The 19192-nt window shown below is 41.4% G+C and overlaps 1 protein-coding gene across 1 annotated transcript; it reads left to right on the forward strand.

Annotated features, from left to right (window-relative positions):
• Nucleotides 1-365: 365 nt before the first annotated feature.
• On the forward strand, nucleotides 366-17079 carry ankrd33ba (ankyrin repeat domain 33ba). Its single transcript, XM_085287433.1, has 6 exons — nucleotides 366-1200; nucleotides 10756-10885; nucleotides 12272-12412; nucleotides 12867-13008; nucleotides 13479-13677; nucleotides 14289-17079. Exons 1-6 carry the CDS (start codon nucleotides 748-750, stop codon nucleotides 14832-14834), a joined length of 1611 nt encoding a protein of 536 aa, XP_085143559.1. The 5' UTR covers nucleotides 366-747; the 3' UTR covers nucleotides 14835-17079.
• Nucleotides 17080-19192: the final 2113 nt, after the last annotated feature.

Consider the following 19192-nt stretch of genomic DNA (forward strand, 5'->3'; position numbering starts at 1 on the left):
TTAACATCAGGGGCTTCTTCAGTGTTTGCTGGATTAACTAGATGCATGTCAGATACAATCTCATATTTACTTCAATCTTTTTAGTATTGCACTTAAAAGTCCAGAATTGAATACTAACTATGCTAATTCCCAAACATAGTCAAAAATCCATATATTATCCATATTATTATACTATTCTCGGAATATTGTTTCCTATAGGGCTACAACCAGCAGTATAATCCAACACACACACACACACACACACACACACACACACACACACACACACACACACACACACACACACACACACAGAGTGAGAGAGAGAGAGAGAGAGAGGTCCCAGTCACCTCTAATCGGATTAGGCGACTGTAGGTTAACATGCAGCTGCCTCTCTCCGCCCTAGGTGGGACGTCCCTGTGTGCCTGCACTTGTAGTCCGTTTTTCCCTTTTTTTCGCTGTAGCAACACTTTTTGAAAGTACCCAAATTGTATCTGTCTCCGGGTACCCTCGAGCCGGATAACTCATAACGAAAACACAACGTGGTTTCGTTTTGAGGACGCACTCCGTACTTGCTTACTTCGCAGGACTTTTTATGGCTCACAAATCTCCAAACTGAGAAGTGGGGTAATTTTTTTAATTAGAATGAGGAAACGAATCAAGTGTTTTATGTTAGTTTAGTTGTCGTGGAGAGACAGCCAGTCTGGATGCTCGCGCGCCCTTTGCCAAGCTGCGCTCCACCCTAGGTACCCTAGGCTCGGGGCTTAGATGGTGCTGATCACGGACGACAGGGATGGAGGAGGCGCCTCGTCGGTCCGAGTCAGACAGCTCCAGCTCCAGCAGCAGCAGCAGCAAAAAGTCGGGGGAGACATCCGCCAAGTTCACCCGACCATAACTGAGGAGCCTCTGTCCCACTATGTGGACGAGGACTCCCTGGGCTCGTGTGAGGAGGACACTGAGGATGGAAGCGAGGACGACCATGACGAGTTCGAAGAAGTTGACTTTGAGGACCTGGATGATTGTCGGAGCATCGCGTCGGACGACTCCTTCTATCCACCGGATGATGTGTTCGCGGACTCGGAGCGCTCCCCGTCTCCGGACAGCCCGGAGCCGCTGTCTTTTTTCCAGGCGTGCTGCACCAACAACGCGGCCATAGTCCGGATAATGATCCGGCATGGTGTGAAGGAGGAGGAGGTCAAGGAGACTGACAGGAATAACAGGGTATGAAGCACACAACAGAAACTCCGAGTAACTTCACACACGTGGCTTTAGATCACCTCCACAGTGACACCAAGAGTTGTTGTAAAACGTGCATCTCGAAACAGTTTCACAAGGTTTATGTTTGGAGTTCCCAGTTATATCTAACAGTATCTTAGGCCCATTCTTTGTGCAACAAATGCAGTCAAAGATTTTCAGACTGAAATAATTAAATCCGAGCTTTCTGGCTTACTCAGCTATTTTCAATTTTCGGGAAGGTTTGACCTCTACAACTTGTAATGCATGTCATATGGAAGTCAGTGTAGCTTACATTAGTGTCTCTGTAGTTCTGTGACTTAGGCCTACATGCAGTTTACTTCTGACAGCTGTTTTTGCACTTTTCCTCTGCTTTGTTTATTTTCATAATGAGCTCACACCTTTATCTGATAGGCCTTTCTGAAAGGCCTCTATGTGTGAGTTTCTGTGTGTGTGCCTGTGTGTGATGACAGATCTCAGTTTATGAGGAGCTAGAATGCTCAGGCGCTTTAAAAAACACTGAAGGCTCTTGTGATTTTTGGGGAAACACACCACTCCTTTCTGCGCGTGTGGTCATGCAGGCGTATTTATGTGTGAAACAGAAAGTGCTTCTAAGGTTTTATGTATCAGGCCTTCATAACAAAAGTCATCTGGTCTTTAGCAGGCATTAAGAAAATATAGCGTCAGAAGAACATGTTATAGATTGTCTATATTTATTTATTAAAAACCTGTGAAAAACTAAGTACAGCCCAAGAATATCTGGTAATATCAAATTTCCAGCTATGGCTTGAAGAAATTGTTTTTCTGTGTGACCTTATCAGTCTCTCAAATCACTGTAAAGGAGTTTTGCTCCACTCTTCTTTACAACGTTGCTTTGGTTCATTGAGGTTTGCAGGCATTCATTTGTGTGCAGCTTTTATAAGTTACACTAGTGTCTCTAGGTCTGGACTGGGCCATTGCAACACCTTGATTCTTTTCTTTTCAGCTGTGCTGTTGCAGATTTGCTGCTGTGCTTGGGATCGTTGCCTTTTGCATGACCCAGTTTCCGCCAAGCTTTAGCTGTCGGACGCTCGGCCTCAGATTTGAATCTAGAGAACTTTGGTGTACAGAGTTAGCACTGACTGCTAGATGTCGAGGACCTGGGGCTGCAAAACAAACCCAAATTATCACACCTCCCCCTATGTGGTTGACAGTTGACATGTGGCGTTTGTGCTGACACACTATGTTTGGTCCTCAAATGTAGCACTCTTCATTATGGTCAAACATCTCCACTTTGGTCTTATCTGTCCGAAGTCTTAAATAAGTCCCAAACCTAAGCTGTGCTGCCATTTCTTTTTAGAGTAAAAAGGGTCTTTCTCCTGGCAACCTTTCCAAACAAGTTGTAATTGTTCAGTCTTTTCCTAATTGCATTGCTATTTAACATGCTAATTGTAGCTGTGCTTTTATAGAGGTGTTCACACGTGCTAATGATCAGTTAATCAAGTGGATTTGATAAGCAGGACCGAGTGTCGACCTATGCTCTGAATTCACATAACGATGCACTTAGTTTTTCATGAACTGCGTTTGTATTTTGGCTGACACAGTGTAATATGTCATATTTTGATGTACTATGGAGGTTATATTTACCTGATTTTACGACCTGCTAAGGACCAGATGATTTTTTTTTATTGTGTCCTGAAGGAGGGTGCACTTTCTTTTTCACATGACAGTGAACGACTATTACTTCAAATGCATTAACTTATATGTGGATTCATTTTGTATGAGTCTGTGAGTAAACGTATTATATATATCAATGAGATGAGAGTCTGAACCAGGATGCATTTTAAAACCATAAAGTTCAGAATAGGATTGGATCCATTTCCGTTACAGCTGGCTGCATTTCAAATATGTCTTATAGAATTAAGCGCTAGCATAAACCAAATTATATGTCAGTTAATTATGTGAACCAGATTGTCCTCTTCAGTGGTTTTGATCAATGATCCTAATAAACTAAAATGAATGTTAGTTTTCATCTATTTGCAGTGGAATCAATCTGCATCGCTTCAGTCCTGCCCAACAGCTGCAGCCCAGGGCAAAGAGATAAATCCACAGTGATGGCATGCTATACTTGTATTTATTCATCAGGACATTTCAATAATTGTAATTGAGCTGGCCTTCAGTGTGGGGTAAGGCAGCACATGTCAGTCACCATTGTCTTTGTGGCTTTACTTAGTGAAAGTTGGAGAATCCCTTTAGCCCAGTGCCAAGCAGCACACATGCCTAGATCTTTACACAAGGAAAAAAGCCAAATATATAAGCATAGTTTTCGGCTGTTTGCAGCTAGTTTAAGCTGAGAGGATGAAGTTTCACAGCACTGTAGATTCAGATAAGGAGCGCTTTTGTGGTCTTATATCACAAATCTGCTTCTTTGACCTAGAGGCCGACCCCATCTGTCGCTTCTTACATTTCACCTCCCTTTTTTCTAAACATCTGTCTCTCATCATCTCCTACCCCTCCTTATTTCTCTGCATTTACATAGTGCATCCAGTCATGAGAACATGGAAAGGAGTCCTTGTGACCTGAACATATGTGTATGTTATAAAGTATATAACAGGGAAAAGGTCAAAGGTCCTCAAGGCACTTTGAAACGGAAGACACATGCTCGCATTTAGTGTGTGTTTGAGTGTAGCTGCAGTGAGAGATATCGGAAAAGAGACTTCCAGATGACTAGGATGTGTGGTTGTGCATGTACCATTAGCTTTGTCGTGCCCTGTGACCTTGGGGATATGCACATACTCAGAGACACAATACAGGTTAGGTAACACATCTACTGGAAACACATCCTGACACAGATGTCAGCGTCTTAATATAGCTTCATCAAGTGGCATGTAAAACAAAGGCGGTTGTTACATCCCTGGCCTAGTCTGAGTACAACATACACGCCACTTCCTCTGTCACTAATCATCAGTTTAAAAAGAAATTTATTATCGAAAGATTCTTAATCTAGACCATCAAAAGGACTGTGGTAAAGTTTTCGTCCAAATATGTTAAAAAGATGGTAGATTATAGTTATCTAGCGTCCATAAGTAGTTTAAGTACAGAGAGCTTAGAGCAGGGGTGGGCAATCTCAGTCCACGAGGGCCGGTGTCCCTGCAGGTTTTAGATGTGTCCTCGAACCAACACAGCGGATTTAAATGGCTAAATTAGCTCCTCAACAAGTCCTGAAGTTCTCCAGAGGCCTGGTAACGAACTAATCATGTGATTCAGGTGTGTTGACCCAAGGTGAGATCTAAAACCTGCAGGGACACCGGCCCTCGTGGACTGAGATTGCCCACCCCTGGCTTAGAATCACTGAAGCACAGACACATCAGGCCAATATGAAAAGACCAGGTTTTAGTAATAACCTGAATACTGTTTTTTCAAAACTTGATAAGCTCCGTAGACGCACGTATGAGTGTATGTTGCCTAGTTTAGTCACTATTTCAGGTCATTTCCTCTGGTCCCCTCCAAAAGGAAAGCTAAGCTAGAGCAGCGGTCCCCAACCTCCGGACCGGTCTGTGTGTCGTTTGGTACTGGGCCTTGAGAGTTGAGGCTCGGGTGTGAAATTTATGGTTTTTGGGGGTTTTATCATTAACTCGGTTTCCTTGGGTCTTTTCCTGTGTTGTAGTTGTGTGTCTTATTTTGAAATAAATATTTGCTCGTTACAATAGCAACCAGAGAGTATGAAGGGGCAGAGAGGAGGATGTTACTCTCAATGTTGTTGCCGCATTTCAGGAGGACGCTTCTAAGTTACACAATTACACATTTAATTTGCGTTTATTATTGTCTTGGTCGTATCATTTTATTTTGTTGTATTTATCCACGACACCTTAAAGGGCGGTCTGTGAAAATAAGATTAAGATTAAGATAACCTTTACTAGTCCCACACGTGGGAAATTTGTTACGGGTAAAATATTGTCGGACATTAAACTGGTCCGTGGCGCAAAAAAAGTTGGGGACCACTGAGTACAAAGTCTGCTGCAGACTTGTAGCCCAGAAACTGTGAGAGATTCTGTGTTGTGCAAACAGGTACTTCTGCAGCATGGATGTTTTCCAGTAAAACGATTAAAAACCAGAGTGTAGTTAAAAGAGAAAGAGAACAAAAGTTTCATATGGCCCCTCAGGAATTCAAGGGGAATTTGACAACATTGATTCACTGAACACTTGAAGCCTCCACTTTTAGTCAAATGTTTTGTGGTGTTATGAGAATAACTTGTGAAGGTTATGAGAAGGCTTATCCTCTAAAGGATATTTTTCTTCAGAACCACTGCTGTCATAAAACAATTAACTTTTGATGCCTGTTTTTCATTTCCCAGCATGTTTAGGAGGCCTTCTTAGTTCTTGTGAAAACTCACATTTGGTGTCAACACAGGCTTTGAAAAGCAATAAAACTGCATTTTCTGCTGCCAAGTGCACATATTGAAACTTAATTAAATGTCTGCATTCTGAATTTAGGAATAAACATAATGACAAGTATGTGTGTTTAATGTGTATCCAATTTTCCAGTGATATGATTGCAGCACACTTTATCAAAATCTCCATGCTCTCATTGCGACATTGTGGCTGACGTGATGGATTAAATGTCAACAAATTATCGTCATTCTCATGTTAAAAGTAAAAGAATAATATGTTCATGGTACACATTAGTGGTAATTCTTCTAGCGTTCAGGTATCAGCTCTGTCCTCAAAGCCCATCTGACCCTGTTTACTACACTGTGTGTTCCCCTCGCAATCAATTGGGTAATTTGTCATGCTCATATGTGCACTCAGTAAACACGCACAGAATCCTATCAACCTGATTTATACACAGATCAAATATAATAATTCCAAATTTCCAAATAGATTGGGGTCAGTTGACAAACCAGGACAGATACGGTATGTTTCATCTGCTGAGAGAGCCAGCAAAGTCGCCCAACAGAAAGAACAGCTGACCAACACACGTATCGACCAACAAGCCGGCAGGCAGATAGACTAAATGAAGCATAGTCAGATAGAGACAGAAATGTGGCACTGCAGATGGTAGCGAGCTCGACGCTGCTAGCAAATACTGATGAGTGGAAAAATCAAAGCGACAGTCATACACATCTGATTTGATACAGTTGTGTGAACGCTCAGCTGCAGACAGAAAGACATTTAACAGGGGCGATATTGACAGAAACATGGCCTGGTATGTCTGTGCCCGTGGTGTGTCTGACGGATGTGAATGAGGGTGGTCTTTAGCATGTGGCTCATGTGTACTGAGGTTTCCTGTAAAGTTAAAAAGGAATTGAATGTTTTCATTTTGATTTATTCACATGTGGTTTGCACAGGCTGCAGACATGCAAGCTGTCTGCTACAGTTAGGCTTCCATAAGTGCAGAAAGTAGTCAGAATAGTTCGCTGAAGAAGGCGGCATGTGTTTGAACATACACCTTTAAGTCACTCCAGGGTAAAGAGCAATACAACCGGAAAGAGAGCTGTTTTTTAGCAAGTTTCTAATTGGAAACATGCTTTCCTATTTATATTGATATGTATTAAGTAAGGCTTTTATTTGAGTGCCAACTTTTCCACCACTGCAGAGTGATCGAAATCACAGGACACACCGGCCGTTCTTTGGATTATCAACACTTTTTCACTACGTACAAACTATGCAGCTCTAAAATTAATAACTGGCTGCTTAAAAAGATGCAGTTCCTCTTTTCTTTTAGGACCAGCATAAATCAAAAAACGTATCCACGGTGAAGATAACGTGGTACTACTGCAAACATGTTTATTGTGTATCAAGGAATTTTAAAGGTTACACTGGGTATTGCATCGTATTGTGTCATCTTCTTTGGAACCAGTCTTTGGAGTGTTGCCACATTAACTGCAGATACATGGTTATGTTTCTCCCTCCCCCCTGTCTCCGTGTCTTTCTGACTGATAAGGCTAAGCCTTTCTATTCCTAGCACTGGATATTCCTCAGATTACTTAGTGTGTTAGTGTGTGTGTGTGTGTGTGTGTGGTCATCTAAGTCCAGGCAGTCCAGTGTATGTGTGTATGCGTGCCCGCTCATCAGAATACACATTATAATCTTGATTGCAAGATGCAAGTTTTAAATCGAGTGATGCTAGAATTCTTCAGCCTAATCTTGTTAAGACCTGTGCACGCATTTGATCAACATGGTCTCTGCTGAAAATTCATTTATTTATGTTTTATTATATAAGAGCACCCTGTTTGACCTAATAATTTCAGCAGCTGATGATATTTTTGAAAGACATTTTTAGCTAGCTTCCATTATTTTCCGAATGCAACATAAACCTGACACCATTCATGCTCCAACATGTTAATGCTATGAAGTGATGGATGACTTTTAAGTGCTTTCTACTAAACCTACTTTGGAACGTCTTTCAGTTTTGACTGTGCACAGAAGAACCTAACAGTAAATAGTAACATTTGGCATTAGTTAAGACATTTTCAATGTATTCAATGCAATTACTTTACTTGAAAAGAAAAGGTCAGTATGAGAATGAGTGATGTCACAGGGGACAGTGAGAACATGTGTTGATGTCCATCAGCAACCGGTCTGCAACTTCATTTGCCCTAAAGACAAAATACCCAATCCCCCTGAGAATTCTCGTTAATTATCGTCCGTCACTGGAAGTGATTGATTGAATTATTGATTATAATGATGCAAACCTATGCTTTTGATCACATTCTTTTTTTTTCTCATGATGGAGATTTTCCCAGTTTCCTGTCATTATTTGCCCATTTATGACAATCGAGGAGGGGGAGGTTGGTCTGATGCTGGTATACAGCCTATATATCTGTACGTTGCTGCGCTCCATCATTGTCAGCAGCTACCATTAACGTGCATTAAATAACTGATTGCAGTAGTGTGTATGACAGGAACGTAACAAGTACGTCGGGCGGTTGGGATAAATAAAGAAGCTTGTATGTGTTTATACCTGTGTGTGACAAAGGTTCGCAAGGAAAACAAAAACAAAGTCAGACGATTTAGATTGCTCGAGACATGCTGCAGGGCGTGCTGCTAAAGTACATCACATCACAACCGGAGGGCTGCCAAGAATGTGTGTTTGCATATGTGAGAAAGCGTGAGAGACACAGACAAGGTCTACGTGAGAGTGTCTAAGCAGAGGGAACTATTTGAAGCTGTGCCAGTGTAAGTGAACTTCTCTGAGACAGTCCAGTAGTTACTCTGCAGGACCTTTGTCAGCTGTTTTTCTCAGATGTGCCAAAATTAGTGCGACTGTGTCTCCAACTGACTTGTTTTAGTTCACAGTTCAGTGTTTAATACGGCTAAGGTCCATGTCCTGTAAAATCTGAGGGATAATTGAACCTCTCTTCAACCTCAACCAAAAGCTTGTCTCCTATATTTTAATAGGAATCTCAGTGTTCAGTGTGATGTGTCTGATTAACATAAATAAAGCCGATGCTTAAGCAATCCTACCCGCACTGTGACAAAAAGCTATAATTAAATGATTTATCAAAACATTATATTTATTGGGTGCAAAGACATACGGTTGAAGCCTATTAAATTAGAGATAATTGAAACACTCCGCGACTTAAAAAACGAAACACTGTGATTTTTCTTGAAGTTTTTCTGTTTTGACTATAATTACCAGCCTATGAATATGCATAAATTTGAGAGGTTTATATAAATCTTCGGGCCTTATCCGTACCGATCTTCATTTGTTTTTATATTTAAGATTTCATACTGAGATTACTTTCGATTGCATTCATGCCAGAGCTGAAAAGATTAATTAGGGGAATAACACCGTGTGCTTGGAAACCAAGATTAAAAACGTATTGTGCCAAAAAGGTGCAAAGCATCAGGCTGGTCTGTCATAAAGAGAACACCACATTTTAAAAGAAATTGAGTGTGAAAGGTAATAGTATAGGGTTACCTTGATGATGTGTAGTATAAGTTGAGATATACGAGTCTTTGTGGTCAACTTGACCTCGTTTTATTTTAGCACAGTTGACATTTTGTGTTACTGCAAATGCAAGACAGAACAAAAAAGTACTACAGTATTACTCAGTGTATAAACCTGTAGCAGAATACATGTGCAACGTGCAGCTGAAACATGACAAGGAGTAGGTGTGACTTGTTCTTTTTAGCACTCCTGGCTTTAATACAGCATATTTAGATAGTTTATTTAGATTTAAAGTCCGGGTAGGGTCTGGTAGCTTGTTAAGTAATGAACATGTTGTTTGCCTGTCAGCTCCAAATTCAGAATTCAGAGAATGCCCCCTTTGTTTCTTCTCCTTGCTCATCTGGATTGCCTATAATCAGGCTACACGGATTTCTAGTTGCGCACAATTATTTTGTTTTTTTTCTTCTTCTTACTCAACAAACTTGTTGTTAGCTGACAGCTGTGGCACCCAGTGTGGTCTTGTGCTGCTATAGCCCAGCTCCTTCAAGGTTTCATCTGTTGTGCGTTCTGAGATGTGTTTATTTGTGTTACTGTTGCATTCTTATAATTATATTTGTAAGCTGGCTTATGAGAAGAAGTCTTGTCATTTTCCTCTGACCTCTGGCGTCAACAAGGCATTTTGGCCCTCAGAACTGGCTCTCGTGAGATATTTTCTTTTTTGGGATCATTCTTTGTAAGCGCTGAAGGTGGTTGTGCAGGAAAATCACAGTTTATCAGCAGTTTCTGAAACACTCAGACCAGCCCATCTGGCACCAACAACCATGCCATGTTCAAAGTCTCTTAAGTCACCTTTCTTCCCCATTCTGATGCTTGGTTTGAACTTCAGAATGTCGACTTCACCGTATTCGCTATTCCCTAAGTGTGCTGAGTTGCTGCTCAGTGATTGCCTGATTAGATATTTGTATTTATGAGAAGTTGAATAAATGTAACTAATGAAGTGTCATATATGTTGTATATAATATTATTAGATTTATTTATTATTTTATATTCAGCATCTATCTGTCTGTCTGTCTGGCTACATATAAAGTATTGCCTGTATATCTGTGAAGATACATCACCTGAGAACGCTGAGTTCCTGAATTCTGCTCGCTCAGTCAACTTGTTTGTCTTGGCCAAGGAAGTGTGCACCTTCCAGAAAGTACACAACTTTTGCTGGAGTTTTCCAGTGTCAAACACTCACCAGGCCTCATAGAGTTTCACCCACAGACTAACCTTTACACATTTGTCCACACACATATAAAAGAGCAACTATTCTGGCAGAAAAACACATCCACGAAAAAGTACACAACAACATCAGACAGGAAGATAGCTTTTTTGAGTTTAAGGTTTCTCAGCGAAAACACAACAGATGTCATGTTTAATCACAGATATTAGTTTTGGGAACTGCACACAGGTTCACTGGTCTTGTGGATTTTTACCGGCGCTGCCTTGATGGCATTTTTCTGCAGACTGTTTCGTATATGTCAGCACTTTATTGCAGTTTTGCTTCACCTTCTTTTTCGTTCACCTTAGCGATTTTGCTGATTCTAACCTTATATATATCTCTCCCTTCTCTTTTTTTTTTCAACTGTTCTATCTCTTTTTCCTGCCCTGTCACTTTTTCGTCTCAGATAGGACTACTGGTTGCGTGCTACCAAGGTTACGTGGATGTCGTCATAGCGCTGTCTCAGTGTCCGTACCTAGATGTCAACTGGCAGGACAGCGAGGGAAACACGGCTCTGATCACTGCTGCGCAAGCAGGTAACACATAACCATATAATCACAGCTCGCAGTAGTCAAATACACACACTGACAGGCTGATTCACAGTCTTGCTAGACTCTTACATGTACAGAAACAAATACTGTACACACGCACAAACACACACACACACACACACACAATATGCTGATACAGATGAACGCACATATGAGCACCAGAAAAACACAAGTTTGAACTGGCTCTATGTTCAAACTTGTGTTTGAACATAGAGCCACTGACTATGTTGTTTGACCAGTCGTATGATATCAATGATTTCCTTCAAAAATATTGTTAGCATGTGTGAATGCATGATGGGAAACTGATTTTCAAGGCATTTTCTTATAGTGTTGTAGCAGGGCTGCTCATTTTACTCATTTACTTTAAATATAGACTGTAAATAGAAGATGGATGTAGCCACCATGACACCCAGTGGTTTTTAAACTATGATTCTGAAGCCTCTAAAGTTTGGCATTTTTGTCAACGCCTATCCAAATTTTTTGGTGCCATGAGTAGCCATATTTGCATGAGAGGTTGTAGAGTTTTCAGCACATTAGTTTCAGTTAATGCTAGCCATCTAGGTAGGAAAGCGGCATCCCTGCACCAAGGCAAGAGGTCAGCAAACTGCGGCTCAGCTCGCAAGCCACGGGTTAGAATTAGGGTTAACCATAACCCTATTAATACATATACAGTATGTATTAATTTGTCCTCTTTCAGTTATATCTGTAATCTGCCCCCCTGTCCCCGTCACCTTCGTTTCCTGCTCTTTTCCTCCCATTGTTGGGTAGGTGGAGCTAAAATGGCTCTTTTGATATTGAAGGCTACCGACCTACTTAGACTGTACCAGATGCAGATACCTGCATCACTAGTAACATATATATTAATACTTGAATTTCACTTACAAAAACTTAAGAACATATATATTGGATGGTCTGTTACTATAATGAACTGCTCAGCAAGCTGTGTTATTTGTTAGGGAATTATATCAACAACCTCTAAATAAAAGTTGAGGACTAGTGACTCTGATCAGCTGAGCTGGCTGTCAAAACATGGCGGTCAATCAGAACTTTAGAAGCTACTTTCGACTTGCTACAAGGGGGTAACTCTGCATGTTTACACATTTAGCAGTTTTACATCAAATGCCCTTCATAATGCAAAAGGGAGCTGTGTCTCTGGCTGAATCGAACCAGTAAACTTTTACTTGCAGACTGAAATGCCTAGCTAGAGACCAGGTTGTAATTCTGTATCTGCTGTAAAGACATTTTAATGCAGAAGTCTTTAGGAATTGCCTCGGTTTTATAGCCAGCCTCGAGTGGCCATTGCAGGATCTGCAGTATTTAGCACCTCTGTCCGACCAACAGTAACTATTTTCCGTCTCTCTGTTACTCTAGGCCACATAACAATCACCAACTATCTGCTGAACTACTACTCTGGGTTGGATATAGAGAGAAGAAACTGTCACGGCTTCACCGCCCTAATGAAAGCCGCCATGCAGGGCAGGGTGGAGTGCGTGCGCTCGCTCATGTTGGCAGGTAAGGAAATGCGTTTAATTAAATTAAATGCACGAAACTCTGTAGCAGTGCAATACTTGGAATGGGTTAGATTATAACTGCAGAAAATGTTATTTTCAGAAATTTGGCGAACAGATGGACAATTTGAATACGTAGACAGTAATTTATTTATTTATTTTTTAGTCATAACTAGGATTTATGTTGAGGTTTGATGCCAAAGCATAACAGCAGGAGGTTTAAATGTCAGGATGGATTTAATTTCAACGTATTTTTTTTTTCCAAATAATGGACTTCTTACGCATTTACACAAATCTGCTAACTGACCCTGTGAGAGTGCTGAGTACACAAGTTGCAGTGAGCATAGCGAGACAGCTTTTAGCCACAAACTCACTCTGTCCCCACCTTGTTATCTTTGAGCTTACATGCTTGTGTATCCACAAATTAAACTTTTTCCTGTCTTCTTTGTGTCCATCAGGAGCTGCCCTGAATGCAAAAGACTTTGGCCGCCAACTGACTGCCAGGGACTGGGCCTTGTTTACAGGCCGTTATGAAACTGCATGGGTGATGACGCGCTTAATAGAACGGCCTTGTCCACACCAGTACTGTGATACATACAGGTACAATTCACAGCTAGCTGTCTAAGATGTGCAAGTCCTTGTTTATGATGGCATTTTCTAAACTGATTTCCAAGAGAAGAAAAAATCGCTGACCCTTTGTTGAATTTACTGCCCTGCTCACTTGTTATCTTTACATGGAGTTATGAAAAGCTGTGTGCAATTATGAGGTACCTGCTGTCCTCCTTTTCTTTGCATCCTCTCCACAAAAGCAGCTTTCTGAGCTTTCTGTTTACATCATCTCGCCCTGATAGCAGGCTGTGTAGCAAATAAATAATTGTGACTCTGCTTCAGATTATGTAGCCATCATTAGTGTTTCTAGACAAGCCTTGCTTGAGAAAGGTCAGTGCAAGTTACCACTGACTCATTAAAAAGAACAGAACATACAATATTACACATTCAACACAAAAAACACAACACAAATGCCTTTTCGTCTGTCGGTACATGAACTGATGTCAGTATTGCTCGCCCAGTCTAGAGTGGCGCCCGCTGGCATCACTGGTGGCCAAATCCCAGGAGCCACGCGGCTGTTTGAAACGCTTGTCGGACACCATGCGCAACATCTTCAACATCGCAAATGTCACCAACCCGGAGGATGAAGGCGCCATCGACCACATGGTTTCTATTACGACTGGCATTAGGAGCCCTTTCATCGCTGTGGCATGCCGCACAGTGAGTGACTAAGCTCTAGAATTTATTTATTCTATTTATTGATTTATTTATTAATCCTCTTCAGCCTTCCTCACAACAAGTATTTCTCAATCACAGCCTCAGCTGAGGTATTGAATGAGTATAAACACTCTGTGGTAAGGTTGCTCTCTGTGTTATTCAATGATGTGTGCTTATACTCGGCAAACTTTGAGATACCAAAACTGTTTTTCTTATCTTCAGATGAAGCCAAATGTTTTTGAACAGTATGAAAACAATCTTCCACAGACTTGGCTTTTGAAATCATAAAGCCAAATGGTAAAGTTATTTTGTCACCGTATAGTATAAAACTCGTGCTTATACGTTAATGATCATATTATGGTAATAACACTTAAAATGTGGCACTAATTTATCATTTATTATATCAACCAATTCTGTGATTTCCCTTAGGATTAGTTCATAATAATTAAAGGAAATGATTAACACCAGCCTTATCCGCTAAGAAGGTTATTCGTGTGAGATTAACTGTCTGCAATACCGAAAACAAAGGCATGATTGACATCCAGAGTCACCAGTATTGCTGCTGCAATGCTGCTGATATCAGTACCAATCAGACTCTGCTGGTTTTGTTTCAGGTGTGTCCTGACAGTCCTCCGGGTGTGGGCAAACGGCGCTATGCGGTCCCAGAGATCATTCGCCAGCAGCGCGCCAAGGAGCTTCGCTCCATCAACCCTGACAGGGTGGACAGCCATCTCAGACTCTTTGAGAACTCCCGCGTGACTCTGGTGACCAAGAACTCAGCAGATCGCCGGGCCAGCCTTCAGGCTCAGAGCCTGGTGCCTCGGCACAGGAGCTCCAGCTTGGGTTTGGTGTCTTATAACCAAGTGATGGAGCTACGGAGAACCAGCTTGTTGCCCATGCACATGGTGCTGAGGAGGAGCAGTGTGAGGCCAGGCTTCACCATACCCAAGGTGAGAGTGTCCAAGGCCCCATCGTCCACTTATGAGCCGGCACAGGTTCGGAGGAAGAGCAGCTCCAAAGATGGAGGGGGGAACTTTCTGCAGGTTCCAAAGTGGCGATACAAGGAGCTAAAGGAAGAAAGGAAAAAAGCCGAGGAAGCGGAGAGAAAGAGGCTGGAGGCTGCAACGAGGAGACATATTGCTACTGGGAAAAGGAAATAATATCATTACCTCAGAGGATATCGTGTACACTAAACCCCCCACCCCCCTCCAAACAACAAAAAAACATACGGGCCAAGGTGTCCGACAGATCTGGCGTTTATGGTTTTCAGCTTTACACAGTTAGGTGCACAGGGTGAGCTCAGAATTACCAGCAATGTTTGGATGCTGACCGACCTCTTTAAAAACGGCTGTCTCTATAGCGACAGCATTAGAAGTGCACGACGCTGACGTCAAACAGCGAATACCCAGGGGATTTGATACTTGAAATGTTTTTAAGCTAATTTATTTTTCATATTTATTGCTTTTTAACGGATGGCCGGGCCTATATTTTCTTATGCCTTGGGTGCTCATTACGCCGGTGTTTTTGTAGTACGTTGCACTGTGTTGAAGCAGAAGACAGTAACACACACTCTGAAACTGAAACCTACCGCAGAAAAAAATGTGTTAATTAAAAGCAGTTTATTAAAAAATATATCTTTTAAGTCATTCGGCGAGGAGTAATAATGATCTCGTCATTACTGGCTGAGAAAGCAAAGCAAGATTTGTAATGAATCTCGTGACGTCTGCCTGACAATATTTTAGATGCTTTCTTCTTTTGCTTTACAGTGACAAACCCTGAATGTATTTAACGTATATATTTTATATGTAGAGAGAGAAATTTAAATGCTTTTGATGACATTTTTCAATTAAGGGTGAAGACTGAAATGTATAGCTTTTGAATCTGACAGGTTGGGAAGAAATTTTTAGATTACTTCCTGCGCATTTACCCTTCATAACCCAATTAACCCTTTAAAGCCAAGTGTATCATGTTTATTATATCATGTTTATCAGTGCGATATCCATTTATTCGCTTCCGCTTATCCTTTCCAGGGTTGCTGGAGCCTATCCCAGCTGTCATAGGGCGAGAGGCGGGGTACACCCTGGACAGGTCGCCAGTCTAACACACAGGGACAGACGACCATTCGCACTCACATTCACACCGATGGGCAATTTAGATTTTTTATTTAACCTATCCCCACAAAGTGCATGTCTTTGGACTGGGGGAGGAAGCCAGAATACCCGGGGAGAACCCACGCAAACGCCACACAGAAAGCCCCTGCTGGCCTGATGGTGGAATTGAACTCATGACCTTCTTGCTGTGAGGCAACAGTGCTAACCACTGTGCCACCGTGCTTCTCTCAGTGTGATATCCCCCCCCCCCCCAAAAAAAAACGTACATAAATTGCACATTTTTAAAGTAATGCAAATTGCAAAAAAACAAAAAACCAATGCCTGATGTAGCAATTATGTGCAAATTAATGTATACATGTATTTTTTATTCAATCAGAAACTAAACAGTCAGTTAAAAAAAAGAATTTTCTGGTAATTATTTCATGGCCCAGGCTTTAAAGGGTTAACACAGATCATAGCTTAACTTCACGTAGTGACTGGGAATGAGTCGTGTGCACAAGGTGTGGATGTTGCGAATGAAATAAAGTTTCTACTAACAGTGACCGTGGACTCAATTAACCTAGCCTTATTGATGATTTATAAATGCCTCAGCCATGTAGTGCTAGAAAAGTAATCTCAGTCTTCTTTTTGATCTCCATAGCATTTTTAGGGGCTCCGCTCAGGGGGAGAAAAACAACAAAACACTACATGCAAGTTTTGACATACAAAGGCGAGCCTGAAGTGATGACGTGTAACACGTGGCCACTCTGATCATAAAAACAGCCAACCCATTATAGAGCAGAGAGGTCAGTTTCCTGCTATGACATTAAAACAGTGAAAAATAATGGGGTGAAAAATAACCGTGATTTAAACCCACAGAGCCACGGGGAGCGCAGTGATATAACATTGTCTGGAATTTCAAGAGCACAATTTCACGCTCCTAACTCCTCATGGCGATTGGGGCTTAAGTGCTATCCAAGAGCGTGTGTCTAATATACATGGTGATGAGTTGCTAAGGGGTTACAAGGGAACTGCACAGCCAAATCGTTTCTTCAAATAAACTTCATTGACTTCAGAGTGGCAATCTGCTTAGATACTGCCCAGAGGAAATAATTTGAACATGACAAAAGAGGAGCGAGCTGCACATTTACTTGAACTCTACACTTCAGAAACTCTAAGTGGCTCCAGGATTAGCATATTTAACATTAACATGTTTTATATGAAAATGGATTTTTGCTGGCAGAGCCGTTTGCAGTTTGTCACGAGTCAACCGAGGTTAACTTGCCATGAATAAAAGCCAAATTCATTTACATTAGACTTTTGTGTTTGTCTTTTGTCAGTCAGTCAACTTTTTTAAAGGTTTCTGTGGAATAACAGAATGCAGTTTTTAGAGTCATTACAGGCTTATGTCTCTGTGCCGTTACAGCTTGTTCACAAATCCCATTTTCACACAAACAGAAAGCTCCATGTGAGTGTGTGGTGCAGGGAACGGACAAAACCTATTAGCCCTGAATGAATCAGATCATATTTAGGTCATCGTTGTAGTTCAAACAGCTGTTGGCTAAGATTGTAACCTGGGATTATGAAGAGCCACAGGCTTGGTCAGCACCACCCCTACCCCACGACCCAAATCTCTCACAGAAATTTTAGAAGTGTCAAAATAAGTAGCGCACCGTCCACTGGTAGTGTGACAGTTATTATGTCATGCTGGGATGCTACAGGCTGGGATTGAGACAGGGTGACCTGATTCCGCGTTGGCACTGAATGAGAGCTTCTTCCAATCCTGTGAAATTGATGGGGAACCCTCAGCAGGGGCCCTCTGCTGGTTGGTTCTAGTATAACACGTGAGGCTTTTAAGTTGAAAAGACTAAAAAAAAGACCCTTTCTAAAAGGTATACAAACATTTGAGCTGGTTGGATTTATTTTTTGTCTTTATTAAATCTCAGGAAGTGGTCCTGCTGTGGGCATCCTCCTTAAAATTGATACCAGCGCTTTTATTTTGAATGTGTGCTTGTATGCTTTGCCCACTGCAAGCGATATGAGTGACTTCTGCCAAATAATACCACAAAAAATAAAGAAGAAAGAAAAACATGGTATGCAATAAAACATGTTAATGACATGGATTGTGAACAAGTTTGAAATTTTATTCAGATCTGAGGCCTTATTATAAACAAAAGTTCAAAAATATTATCATTATATTCACAATTCTTTCAAATTTAGCAAGAACCACATATAATCAGTGACACAACCGGTAGAGTTAGAGGAATATAGTCATTTCTTTGAAAAAAAACAAAGTATTCTGAAATGATAGCGTGATGCAGTCAGGGGTAAAGTAAGGTCTTCTCAAAGAACGGCATTCTGAAAAGCTGAAAACGATTAATAAATGATAAAGTCTCACAATCCAATCGGCATCAGAACTATTGACAATGTGAGATCCTAAAGCGGCCTCACTCTTAAAAGTAAGAAAAACTTTACAGGGAGCAACTTTCTTTCGTAAAAGACAGCCATTTTTCCCCAGGAGTTTTGATAAGACCAAACTTGACACAAAGCACTAAGCTACACTTTCTGTCAGACACTTGGTTGGTTTAACAGAAAATCCCACTGATGTACAGCAGGATTCATGGTGTCCCACAAGGCTTAGAATGGAAAGGAAATGGGACAGAGGAGAGCTTGCAGTTTGTTTTTTTCTTAAAGTGGAGCCAAAATGTCACCGTAATTTGGCGATTTCAACCATTCTGCCTTATCATTACCAGTGACCGTGCACAAAGTCCAAAAAACGTTCTGACCTGGCTGATAAATATCTTTTGCTCTCTGTGCCACCTGTGGTCTGAGTAAACCATCGCACTAAAGCAAGGTTTTTAAGGCGGCTCCGTCGCAGTAATGACCGGCCTCATCCTGCTCAAGTCTCCTTTAATATTCCTGAGAGCCACATGGCCAGCAGTTGGTAGTGTATACTTTGGACTGATATAGTGATTCTAAATGAGAATGAGTTGGTGCTGAGGCCAAACAGCGACTTAACAACAACCTTGTAGCCTCCTGAAGGAGTCAGACAAGACAGGTGACCTATTTTACCTGCTGATACGCAACTACAAGAAGTCATTTTGGATATCTCTCCTAACAGGGAGGCCAGTGGCTTCTTACTGGGCAGCGACAGGAACCGACCTGAAGCAATTAACGAGTGAACGGCTCAACTCTTTCTCCTTAAAAATGGCATTTGACCACCTCCATCGAACCATAGAGATGTGGTTCAATGACTACTAGAATAGTTTCCATGTTTTTCCAACAGCAGCTGCATAGGCAAAGACTAACCCGTCTATTCTCTGATGCAAACCCAGACATGTTGTTCTATAAGCATGCCTGAAATATACAGAAACTACTCTTCAGGGGACCTTTCAACAGGGTAAAGAGTTAAGAAAGTATGTCAGACT

Source organism: Mchenga conophoros, linkage group LG9 (assembly GCF_057382185.1).
Source record: "Mchenga conophoros isolate Kocher_MC1m ecotype Shallow Benthic linkage group LG9, M_conophoros_male_GT1.1, whole genome shotgun sequence".
Classification (NCBI taxonomy): domain Eukaryota; kingdom Metazoa; phylum Chordata; class Actinopteri; order Cichliformes; family Cichlidae; genus Mchenga; species Mchenga conophoros.